At 41.9% G+C, this 13,421-nt stretch overlaps 1 protein-coding gene across 1 annotated transcript; it reads left to right on the top strand.

Annotated features, from left to right (window-relative positions):
* Positions 1–8,514: 8,514 nt before the first annotated feature.
* On the top strand, positions 8,515–13,299 carry LOC105060991 (D-3-phosphoglycerate dehydrogenase 1, chloroplastic). The gene is given in 8 exon segments (XM_073243821.1): positions 8,515–8,857; positions 8,859–9,130; positions 10,866–10,883; positions 10,886–11,238; positions 11,347–11,457; positions 11,560–11,604; positions 11,606–11,685; positions 12,383–13,299. Coding segments are annotated over 8 exon segments (1,797 nt in total). The 5' UTR covers positions 8,515–8,600; the 3' UTR covers positions 13,044–13,299.
* Positions 13,300–13,421: the final 122 nt, after the last annotated feature.

The raw sequence follows: 13,421 nt of genomic DNA, 5'->3' as shown, positions 1-13,421 counted from the left end.
CTTAAGGAATATCCGACCTGAACAGTTCTGGTCGAGTCTACGTTGAGGGGCACCAAGATGAGTCGCTTTGTGGGTTCTCCTCGATTTTTTTCCTTTCTTTGATCCAGTCCATCGTCAATGGAAAGAGCTTCAGTTGGCTTCTTTTCTTTGGCTATGGTCAAGTAACATTATCGGGCTAGTTACTGATCTCCTTTCATCTCATTGGTTCTTTTTCTCATCGAAAAGCGCATAAGCAAGTGATACATTAAGATGATTGCTCAGAGTGCATTCAGCCCGGGTCGTCTCAAGATAACGCTGTAGGTGGAAGGAATCCGAACTATAAAAAAATTGAGCTACATGATCGATTATCGAGGTGGTCGTCTGGCAGTAATAGAAACTTCTATTTCTCCTTCTATCTTGATCGAGTCACCAGTGAACCCGGTTAAAGGAGTATTGACTGATTTAAGTCGATCAATAAAAAGTCGCAATCGAGAAAAATAATCATAGAAAATCATGTTAGCTGAGCTTTTATTATCAATAAGACATCATTTTACATCATAATTGACTATCGTCATTGATACAATAATAGCATCATTATGAGGAGTTTGGACTCCTTGAAGATTTTCCTCAGAGAAAATGATATCATCGTTCAATTACCAATGTTTGGGGGAGCTTTCTGAGTCATCGACTCCTTGAGGCCTTGGTCCCATCGAGATCATGTTGATCATGCCCACCGTGGGTTAAGTGTGAACTTCCTCATCGAAGCACGGCTGAGACTGAGAGTCTCCCGACAGCTATGTAGATCGATCCCGCATGTACTTTTCAAGGTATCTCTATCTTATCAGGTCCTTGATCTCGTTCTTCAGCTTGATGCACCTCTCGATGTCGTAGCTGTAGTCACGATGAAACCAACAGTAGTGCCTCTGATTACGGAATGCTGCTCTTGTCTTCATCGGCTGGAGTCATCGAAGGTAGTCCTCCCCCTCTATCTCCATGAGGATCTATGCATGAGTGGTTAGAGGGGTGTAGGAATCGTACCTGGGGTCAAAGTTCTTTGGCCTCGAGCTTGGCCGAGAAGGTGGGGCCTCCCTCTCAACGCGGGCTCGACTGGGTCCTAAAGAGGTTTCTTCTTTCTTGATCTTCTTTTTCGAGTCCTGACCCTCAGATCGATGTCGGTCGTTCTCACCCTTCTCGGCTTGAATGTACTTCTGCACGTGCTTGAAAAGTCCAGTAAATATCCGAGGAAGCATCTTGTCCAAAGAATAGGTAATTTTGGAGCTGCGTAGTCCCCGCTTCATGGCCATAATGGCCATCGACTCGTCAAGGTTTCAGACCTCCAGGATGGCAGCATTGAAGTGCACCACAAATTCTTGCAGAAATTCTCTATCTTACTGTCTGATAGAGAAAAGCTATCAGATGTCCACGGTGCCTTTCGATTGGTGCCGAAGTGCATCAAGAAGAGCTATTCGAGCTGATCGAATGAATAGATACTCCCCAATTGAAGTCTGGAGTACCATGTCTAGGCGATCTTCTTGAGGGTAACCGAGAAGGCATTGCAGAGAAGGGCATCAGACGCCCCCTAAAGAAGTATGAGAGCTTTGTAGCCCTTGAGGTGGTTGAGTGGATCAGTAGTGCCATCGTACAGTTCTATATGTGCATCTTGAATCGATCTGAAATCGATTCGTCGAGATCCATCGAGAAAAAGATGGATGGATGCTGATGTCGACCTCATCAGTGGGATCTCGGTTGTTCGCTTGGAGCCGATTCAAGCGATGATGAAAATCTTTTAGCTTGAGGTCGTATTCATCCAGCAGCCGCTGAGATTCATCGAGACGCTTGAAATATCCGGGGGTAGAACTTTCTCCAGAAGAAGATCTTGACGGAGATCGTGGCCTCTTTCCCTTGTGTGAAGCTCGTTGAGGGGAAGGAGATCGACGATCACCGAAAGTGGCATGCAGAGTACATCAGGAGTCAGCTTGTGACGATCGCTGGATGGGTTAAGAAGCCATCCGATGGGAGCATCGAGATAAGTGGCAGGACAGATAACAGGGTCGGAGACTCTACTTGGAGGGCACATCCCGTGATGCCGAATCCTTTGTCCGCCATTACTGCTGCTGCTGCTCCGTAGTCTGCTGGAGACTGTGAACAGCCTCCATCAGTGCTCTAACCTACTATACCAAGGCAGCAAACTGTTGCTGGTCCATTGTTTCCTCAGGTTGTGAGGCACTCGACTCTCCAAAGGTCGTCGAAAGTGTGTCACACCATGATGAGCATCGAGCAGAACTAAGAAAAGTATTTTGCGCTCTCGTCTTGGCCATTATACCTCCAGAAAGGATGTTTCTCCTCCCCCTACCTGGCATGTCAAAACTGTTGCGGCTCATCTCTAGTGGGGTAGTCGGATCGTCGTGCCTAAGTGCAGAATGATAGAAAACTGGTGACAAAGGAGCGCTCGTCAAAGAGAGAGCACAGTCGAGAGAATCGAGAACAAGAGCAAGGGCTCGTGGTGCGATGAATGGAGGCAAGGTCGACTCAAATTGGATAGAATAGTCGATCAGTGGCATCCGGTGGTAGCAGAGATACCTGTAAGAAAAGCCTACATCGAAGATGGCTCCGATAAAGATACTCCGACACTCAAGCCAGTTTTTCGCTCAAGAGGTAGAGAAGCGAGTGAAGCAAAGTTTCAAGCTCTGAGTGTTTGAGCATGCGTACCTTCTGGGGGTCTTCTCTTACCTCCATTTATACAGAGAATAGGATGAAGGATCAAAGGATAGGAATGTATTCCAATAACGTCCTATCATATGGAGCCACATAGGGGCATCTTTAAATGCCCCATCAACGAGCGTGTCTTTTGTTTGGCATGCTGGTGGCCATGGCAGCGGGCCTTATCGTGTGCATATAGCATAATTAATGATTTTGTGGTGTCCTATCATAGTGCGAAGCAGGCTGCTAAGGGTATGATCTCAGGATGATGCGACTTGATGTGGCTCGATGTGAACATATGGTAGCCTCACTTGACCGCTCGCTGTTTGGCTGATATCGATATCCAAGTCGGTCACTAGCCGGAGCAAAATGAAAGAGATTGGAATCGGTTCGAGGTGAGTAACCCACATGCCAGCAATCCCATATAGATGACCGACCTGAAGTATCAGGTGTTGTAGGCAGTTGAAGAACCAGGTCGGATGATAGCGAAGCCAATGAAGCCAAGTACATCGATTTCTCACCGAAGTCAATGAAGAACAGGCCGATTGTTGGCCGATGTAGTCTTCAACTCAGACAATGTGGCTACGACTAGGTGATGTTGAGGTCATACTTTTACAGACCTCAGTTTTTAGGCGAGATTGATCTCCGGATGAGATCGACTTCCTGGAAACCATGATCTTCTGATGGGGTCGGCTTTTATCGAGGTAGCCTCCGATTGAGATCGATTATGTGACGAGTACCTACCCCAACATCACCCACTTGCTCTTATATTTATTTGCATCAAAATAAAATTCTAATATGCAATCAACAAGCAAATTAAGCATGAACAATCGACCTATCCATTTTTTTCTCATATTGTGAACTACCATTTGCCTACAAATGAGCAGGAAAATGTGTGAACATTATTAAAAAACATGCTACTTGAACTGAAACAAGGGATAGATCTTTTGGAACAACTGGGAAATATGAATTAGTTGCTAATAGCTGATATGTCTAGGTTAATTGGTTGGAATTTATTTTTTTCTAACAAAACATCGCCATCCCATCATGAAAAGTGAAAGGATGGGGTAGAATTAGAGACTGAGAGATGGTCCTCCTCCTTGTCGCCCACCTCCTCTCCTTCGATCTAGCTTTCTTTATTGGCAACCTTCGCCTCCCTCCTTTTCTGCCTTCCTCTTCCTCTGCTTTCTGTCAGCATCATCCACTCACCTCCTCTTTTCCCTCTCTTCCCCATTAATTACTATGTATACCTTCTTGTTCCTACCTCATTTGCATGGCTCTCTTACCTACTTTTTATCTGAGTCCACCCCCACCACCAATCACCACCATATGTCCATTTGGCAGCCTCCACTTCTTTTTCTTTTGCCTATGTGCCCCTTCTGCCCTTCTCTTCCTTTTCACTACATCTTCTTTTCTCTATGTCATTTGTATTGGTAATTGCTATGTGTCCCACCGGTTGGCCTTTATTTCCTCTTCTCCTTTGACTGGCAATTATTTTTTATCCGAATCACCGATGCTTGGACAGCCTCCACTTTCTCTTCTTCTTCAATTGATGACTACTACTTATCCAAATCCATTATGTCCCACCAACCAACCTCCATCTCCTTTGCTCCTTTTGTCGATATGCCTCCTCTTTCTCTCTCTTCCTGATTGTTGCACCTTCTTTCTCTACATTTGCATGGGTCGCCACCCTACGAGCAAGACCGCTTCAGCCTCACCATCCTCCGACTTCACCACCGACCATAGCCATCACTTTGTTGGAGACTATAGTCATGATTAAAGCGATAGTACTTTCTTTTGTTCCATCGGATTGATGGAGACTTCATTAATGGAGGTCAGTGAAGATTTTCTTGACCCTCGATCTCTATAAGGATTTGAACTCGATGGGTGATCAACGGCGCGTAGTTGTTATAGTGCCAAGATGGACTCTTTGGTCGAGAGACTTTTGTTGGTCAGGAGAGACCTGCTTCAGATTGGTTCAGACATGTATCCTACCATGTACATTTTTTCTTGTTGGGAGCCCAACCTCCCTCGTGCTGACGTGCAACCCAACCTTTTTTGGCTTGTATATACTTGCAGACTCAGACCAAAAGGTCAGCATAATCTCTCGGATACATCTTATCGAGGGAGTAGATGAGACGCTCATTATGGAGGCCTCACTTCAAAGCTGGTATGGCGATGGCTTCATCTAGATTTCACGCTTCCAATGTAACCACATTAAAACATGCCACGTAGTCACGCAAAGATTTGCCCTTCTCCTAATAGATAGAAAAAAAACTATCTGAGTTCCTGGGCTGAACTCGATTGTTGCCAAAATGAGCAATGAACTAATGTCTGAGTTGCTCAAAAGAAAAAATCGATCCCGATTGAAAGCTAGAGTACTAAACTCTTGCTGCCTTCTTCAAGGTCACAGGAAAGACGAGGCAGAGGAGGCATCTGAGGTGCTCTGAAGTATTATGAGGGCCTTGTAGCCCTCAAGATGATTTAAAGGGTTAGTAGAGATATCGTACGACTCTACCTGCGGCATCTTGAACTGACTCGAAATCGGTTCCTAGAGAATAGAGTGAGAGAAAAGCAATCGAGAATTGAAGTTGAGGACTTCATCATTCCCTCGGCTACTCATTTAGATCTCGTCCAGTCGATGCTCGATCTCTCGAAACTTTTGCTCGAGGTCTTCCTCCCAACGAGACTTTCTAGGATGCGGAGAATAGCCCAGGATAGTGTGTCTCTGTCAGAGGAAGTTGGGGAGTGGTGGCGTCATTCTTCATGTCTGGACCTTTGTCTGGATGGTAATCGCCAGTTAGGCAGGATAGACTAGTAAGCACCCCAAAGGGGGTTCTTGAGAATTGGATAGTGGTTCTGATGGCTATGCTAGGAGGGCATAGTTTGGGGAGCAGGCTACAGTGGCTACCATTGCTCCATACTCTGTTGCAGGTGGTGCACGACACTGGTCAATGTATGGATCTCTCAGACCAAATCATCGAACTGTTGGGGGTCTACTATCACGAGTGGCTGTGCAGGTTGCGCAGTCCCATGAGGAGCAGACAATTAGTTGGCCCCACCTTGGCTTCATTGGGTAGACTGTTAGTGCAAAGTGATGGAGTTGTTATGTCTTGCCATTGTTCTTTCTCTTTAATAGGTTGGTAGGTCCTTCTTCTAGTGTCAATCTATTGCTGCAATACTCCAGACCGAGGTGGAGTAGCTTAGTCGATGGTGGTCTGATGAGGAACTTCAGTGGTCAACGATGATCCAAGAATGATTTTTCACTCCTAGGATCTATAAGAAAAATTTGATCATAGGAGATTCTCCGATGGAGGATCCTCCGATACTTAAGTTAGCTAGATTAACTTTGAAAATAGTAAGAAAAAATTTATGACAAGAGAATAGATTCTAAATCCCAAAAAAGCTTACCGGAGGGTCCTCTGTTATCCTCTTCTATAGAGATGAGGAAATGTATATTATCTTGGTTACCAGTAACCGCTGCAGAGAATTATGGCCCACGATGAGTTATAGGTAATGAGCAATTAATGGTATTAAGTAATGTACCATATTTCATTGTAACCATTGAGAGCTTTATTGAAACTATCTGACATTTAAGAGATATGAGGCTGGCCCGCATTCTCTTTGTAATGACTCAATGTCTGAAGGTTTTCTGAAGTCGTCAACATAAGTTTGACCAAGAGGTCGGGAGTAGTATGATGTGGTCATTGGTGGTCTATCGAAGAGTTTGTCTAGGAATTAAGTTTGGCAGGGTTGTTGGCTTCCTCCCAGCTCCAATTGATCCAAATCAGGGGTACAACGATGAGGGCTCTCTTATAAGAATAGGACATCTAAATGATGTTTGCTACTAAGGTCTATCAAGGGACCTCAATCATATTGTCCAACGAATATATCGGAGGATAAGCCCCAAAGACAAAGGCCAAGATGGAATGACCCCGTAACAAATACACTATCCATGCCATTAGCATAATTAGGGATACAAACAAGTTGAATTACTCATGAGCTACTCAAGCTCGATTCAAATCCAAGCTCAATTTGATTCGACTCAAATATTATCGAGCTCGAGTAGCAAGATACTCAGCTTGAAAGTTTGCAAACCTACTCAAATTTATATATATTCTAAATCATATTATTTTTATTTATAATATATATATATATTATTAGTAGACTAAGGTTTAATCTCGAGATTAGATCTGATTCGATTGATATTTGAGTAAAATCGAATCGATCTTGAATTGAGCTCGATCGATATTTTGTCTAATTTTCATTGAATTGAGTTGGAATTTAAAACATTAAGACTCAATTGATCTCGAATCAATTTTGAATCTAAATATTTTAAGTCAAATCAAGCTCAAACTTTCAACTATTCGATTCGACTCAATTTGATTGCATCTTTAAGCATAATTCAAGTGTAAGAATATTTATTTCATAGTTAGGCGCCATAGCAACTAGGGTAAATATCAATGGATTATGGATATCCCCAGGCATACAAGTACTTATTTCATAGTTAGGCATGGGGCTGAAATCAGATCAAGTACAGATCAGATACAAGCATATCTATATCCATATTTGTTTTATCCGATGAATATAAATACGGATATGGATATTATTCGGATGCAAAAATTCATATTTATATTTATTTAAATAGATTTGGATATAATTCGAATATTGAAAGTATGGATATAATTATGGATATAACTTAGATAATTAAAATTTTAACTACAAATTAAAAATATTACTAAATAGATGATAAATCAAGTTAACAACATGTTTATACGATTGTATATTTCTCTTAGAAATTAATAAGTGTTATATAAAATTATATGATTACATATCAATTCGGATATTTGATTACGGATCAGATGGTTGTCTATTCATATTCATATCTTTTTTTTTATAAATATAAGTATGAATATAAATATTAATTAGATCTTCAAATTTTTATCCATATTCAGATTGATATGGATATAAAAATGAATCCGGATATATAATATCTATGCTACTTCCACCTATAGTTAGACATCATAGGAATTAGAGGTAGGTATTAATGGATTATGGATGTCTCCACTCTCAGAAGTCGGCTCATCTCCCTCAGACGCCGCATTCTACACAAGGGAGCAAATGGGTCGGATCGGATCAGATCATAAGTGATCCTAAAATGATCCAATTCTTGATTAGGTCCTAATGTCGGACCCAGACCCAATCCAATTGAAAATTAGATCGAATCAGGTCAAGTCCATAATCAAAAACTCTGTCCTATTAGATCATTTGGATCGGATCGGATTCATATATAATCCGATCTCAATTTAAAAATTTTAGGTCCGATTTGATCCAAATTCTGATCAGATCTTGTTCGTATGATAAACCAATATATACGAAATTTATGATTAAAAAAAATAAATATTATTTTACCTGAGCTATTAATTTATAAATAATTTTTTAAAATTTTACAGTCAAATTGACTAATTGAGTAAAACTGTATAAAAAATAATAATACTATAAGAGTATTTAAATTTTAATCCCATTTTATTTGTACAATAGTTTAGATGTTACATTCAATACTGAATTTGGATAAGATTGGATTAGATCAGATCGGATCTAAATTCAGTAAATTTAGATTTGATCCGGATATCAAACAGGTTCAATTTTAAAATTCGATTCAATTTTATAAATTTTTTAAAATAAAATAAAATAAACTGAATTAAATCGGAACAGATCACGGAGTGATCCGACCCATTTGCAGCCTTTTCACGTCTTGGTCCCTGATCCTCCTGATACTCCGTACCTGGGCCCTTAAAATTTCTCTCCCCCTCTTTTTTTTGCGCACCTGCCAAATCTCTCTCTCTCTCTCTCGTCTTCATCCTGTACTCATAGCGGTATATGAAACGTGAGCGCAAGAAAGAACGAGAGCGAGAACGAAGATGGCGGCCTCCTTCGCTCCTTCCAGCCGCCTTTCCTCCACCCCTTCCCCTCGACCCCTCCGCCCTCCCACCCTCTCACGCCGCCTCCTTGCCTCGTCCCGCCCCCCTGCCGTCTTCCGCAACCGCCGGGGGCGGCTGGTGGCGGCGGCGGAGGCGAAGCCCACAGTGCTGGTAGCGGAGAAGCTCGGCAAGGCGGGGCTGGAGCTCCTCAGGGACTTCGCCGACGTTGACTGCTCCTATAACCTCTCCCCGGAGGAGCCGCGCCAAGGTCGCCGGCTGCGATGCCCTCATCGTGCGCAGCGGCACCAAGGTCGGCCGCGAGGTCTTCGAGTCCGCCGGCGGCCGGCTCAAGGTGGTCGGCCGGGCCGGCGTCGGCATCGACAACGTCGATCTTGCCGCCGCCACCGAGAACGGGTGTCTTGTGGTCAATGCCCCCACCGCCAACACCGTCGCGGCTGCCGAGCATGGGATCGCGCTGCTCGCGGCCATGGCTCGCAACGTTGCCCGGGCTGATGCCTCCCTCAAAGCTGGTAACGTTCTCTCTCCCAATGCCATTTACTCATCTCTCTTTTATAATACTTTTGATTATAGTTTTTCAAAGGCTTGAATCTAATTCTTTGATGGATTCTTGATTGGTAAAATTGGTCTAAGTTTCCAGGAGGGATTTTTACTACCAAGGTTCCGTTCTTGTTTATCTTATCTTTTTTAGCCATCGGTATTTTCTTGATGAATGCTTGTGGAAAACTAATGATTCAGTTTTAACAAACAAATAGTTTAGAAGTGAAGGATGAGACCTTGAATGCAAGTGGATGTTGTAGCTTCAAACAAGGCAGCAAAGGGTTTCCTCTTTAACTCAGATGGATATCGCACTTCTTGTTTGATGAAAGGTTTTAAATTCTTTATGACAAAATTCATCTTGGTGTTCTTTTTAGACAACAGAAAACGTGTCATCTGTTTGCAGTGAATCTGTTGGTCATGCGAGGTCATCAGTCCAGATCATGGTCAGATATTTTCTTGATATCTGGCTTGGTAGAAGCTGGAATTGAAGAAGTAAAATTAGGTTGTAATGAATACTATCGGAAGAAGAGGATGAAGATGGATAAGAGATTTGGTTGTTATAAATGTAAACACAGAGAGAGATAGAGATGAACTAGGGGATGCACATTGTTTACCAATCTAGATAAAGAGGAAACCTTTTTAGCAAATAGAAAGCTATTTGGATTGTGTCGTGTGAGAATGCAAGCTGTGATAGAATGTAGGTAGGGCAAATGACCACTTTTCTTTATTGTTTCCTTCCAACCCCCACGTTAAATAATGAGGGATATTAGTGTGTTTTCTAACTCTTTTACTTATTGTACAATGCAATTTGATCTGATGATGACCATGTGAAACTTGTTCTTTTCTACTCCCCTTTCGCTTTTTTCCCCTCATCTTTTTATATAATAATTTCCATATATTTCTCCATGATATAGTGGAAGTTAAGTTCTTATCTTCATGTTGGAATTTTTGCTTTATCTGCTGAAATTTACTGCCCTGCTGATGATCTCAAGGAATCAAGAAGGAACTTTAGGATTTCCTTACACCCAGACTGTCACAGCTGTCCAACAAACCATTGGCAATCCCATAAAGTGGTACATTCATATCTAGATAATTAACCTAGGTCTTATAACTGGCCCATCTTGGCCATTATTTTAGGTCCCTGACTTTGTGGCTTGCCGAAGTTGTGCCATTTACTGGTCCAGTCAGATACCAAGGTACTGTCCTTGTCAGCATTAGCAAGTATGGTCGTGTAGACAGTTTGTTTTACTTTATCAACATGGAGTTACAACAATTTATGCATGTGGCAGTTATATTGTAATTAGGTTTTTGCTTTTATGGATAATTTTTTGGCCTTTGATCTGCAAATCTGTTATGTTAGAAGTTCATAACAGTTCTATATATTGACGCATATGCAGTATAATCTGTCAGCTTTCTTTCCCCCTCCCTCCCTCTCTCTCTGCGTGCCCATGTGTATGTTTGAGAACTAGGACAGGATGAAGCCTTGCCAATAATCTGTTAGCATATCGCAATATGTAACTTTACCATCATCACTTCTATAGAATAACATGAGTTGTTTGTGATATATAGCTGAAAGTATAAAGAAATGCATTTTTTATTGCATAAGCTTCTTTGAGCAGAAGCTTGATTTATTTTCCAGGAAAGAATCTATATTTCTAGCTGTTGAACAAGCTGCGCTTATCACATTTACTGTTCACTTAAATCCAGGTAAATGGGAGCGCAACATGTTGGTGTATCACTTGTTGGTAAAATGCTTGCTGTGATGGGATTCGGAAAAGTTGGATCTGAAGTTGCACAGTGTGCCAAAGGGCTGGGAATGCACGTGATTGCACATGACCCATATGCTGCTGCAGATCGTGCTCGTGCGGTAGGAGTAGAGTTGGTAACCTTTGATGAAGCTATAGCAAGTGCAGATTTCATCTCAATGCACATGCCTCTTTCTCCTTCCACATCTAAGATTCTCAATGATGAAGCTTTCTCAAAGATGAAGAAAGGAGTATGGATTGTAAATGTTGCCCGTGGCGGTGTGATTGATGAGGATGCTCTAGTAAGGGCACTGGATTCTGGAATTGTTGCACAGGTTGCCTTATTGTTGCTTCTTAGCACTCTTGCTTTGACATGTAGGATTCTGTGATATGTTTGAGAAAGGAGAAAGTTCGTTGTTTCTAACTTGTTCTATATCAACCAGGCTGCCCTTGATGTCTTCACAGAAGAACCTCCCTCTGCAGACAACAAGTTGGTGCTCCATGAGAAAGTAACAGCAACACCACATCTTGGTGCTAGCACCATTGAAGCTCAGGTAAGGGGAATGACATACTCTGACACAGTTCTGATGAAAGCATTGATTCATTTTTTATTGAAGTATGTCTATGAACTTCTCTTATTGGATGGTAATACTCAGGAAGGAGTGGCCATTGAAATAGCTGAAGCTGTTGTTGGAGCATTGAAAGGGGGAGCTTGCCACTACTGCAGTAAATGCACCAATGGTTCCTGCTGAGGTATGGTAGCCTCTTATGCCTCTTACAATGTAACTTCTGAGGAAATATAAGAAAATCAATTGTAACTAAAGATCATGTTATAGGGGACCAAGTGGCAAAGACACGTAACACTAGTACTCTTTCAGTTTTCATTTCAAGGGATGCGACCTTGGTTTTCAAGCAATTGATAAGAAATAGTAGACTTTTGCTTGTTTATATAATAATGATGAGCATGACAAAAAGATGATACACTTCTAATGTTGAAGCATGATCGATACAGGAAAACACTAAACTAACGTGAAAATAGACACTTGACCCTGAAAAATCATGTCTACTCCCTGTATGCGGTGGCATCTGGGCTGGCATAGTTTTGCCCTGCTAACCCAATTTTTCAGTGTTGCCTTGCCTATCTGACCATGTAAACTAGCATTGCCCATCCATATATAGGCAGATGCTAGGCTTGTTAGTTATGTTTGTTTTCTGCATTATCTGGCAAGCCAACAGTCACTTTAATCTGGTGTCTTGCTCAAGGACATGCCAATACTCAAAAGACAAGTCACAGATGCATATATTTTGTCGACCATTAGTGTTTAAAGGCCTTTTAATTGATTTAATCTTATGGGTGTTTCAAAGTGAAAAGCTTTTATAAGCTTACTCTGTAACTTGATCTAGTTCTCTTGGTATAGGCACCTTTGGTGACAAAGTTGATGAAATTTTCTTTTTTCGTATTTTGTCAGGTCCTGTCAGAGTTGCACCGTTTGTTGTTTTGGCAGAAAAGCTTGGGAGGTTAGCTGTGCAACTTGTGGCTGGTGGCAGTGGTGTGAAGTTGGTGAAGGTAACTTATGCTACTGCAAGGACTCCCGATGATCTAGAGACAAGGTTGCTTCGTGCCATGATCACGAAAGGTCTGATTGAGCCCGTATCTAGTGTGTTTGTGAATCTCGTGAATGCTGATCTCGCAGCAAAAAAGAGAGGTATTCGTATCATCGAAGAGAGAATTTTATTGGATGGTTCAGCCGAAAACCCCTTAGAGTCCATACAGGTGCGCATCTCCAATGTCGAGTCTAAATTTCCGAGTGCAATCTCAGACACTGGAGAGATCAGTGTTGAAGGAAGAGTAAAGGTTGGAATATCCCATCTGACCAAGGTCGGATCATTTCAAGTGGATGCCAGTTTGGAAGGAAGCCTAATCCTCAGCAGGCAGGTTGATCAGCCAGGAATAATCGGGACGGTTGCGAGCATGTTAGGTGAGCAGAATGTGAACGTGAACTTTATGAGCGTTGGTAGGACTGCCCCGCGGAAGCATGCAGTCATGGAAATTAGCATCGACGAGGAACCATGCAAAGAGGCTCTGAAGAATATTGGAGATCTACCAGCCATTGAAGAGTTTGTTTTTGTTAAGCTTTAGGAATCTTCATCGAATTTGCATCCAGTGAAGGCACTTAGATTTATTGAAACTACAATATCAGACGGTGCAAGTTTTTCTATGTATTGACACACAAATCCCGCCTTTCAATGAGTCTACTACCAAGAATAAAATTTTTAATCGTTTAACTTACCAAAAAAAGTTTTTAATCCTCTTTCCTTGTTAGAATTATCTTTTTACTGATATTATTTCAACAGATAAATTCAAAATTCAGATGCGACTTAGGTTATAAGGATTGTTTTTTTGTTACAGGTTATAAGGATTGTTTACTGATGTGTTAGTACATGGCAACTCTATTACAAAAAGGGATTGGAGTCATGCGCTTAGCCGGACGCTCAACTCTGCCTTTTTTTTTTTTTC

Source organism: Elaeis guineensis, chromosome 1 (assembly GCF_000442705.2).
Source record: "Elaeis guineensis isolate ETL-2024a chromosome 1, EG11, whole genome shotgun sequence".
NCBI classification, from domain to species: domain Eukaryota; kingdom Viridiplantae; phylum Streptophyta; class Magnoliopsida; order Arecales; family Arecaceae; genus Elaeis; species Elaeis guineensis.
The sequence above is the reverse complement of the archived record's forward strand: the minus strand, read 5'-3'. Positions and strand labels throughout refer to the sequence as shown.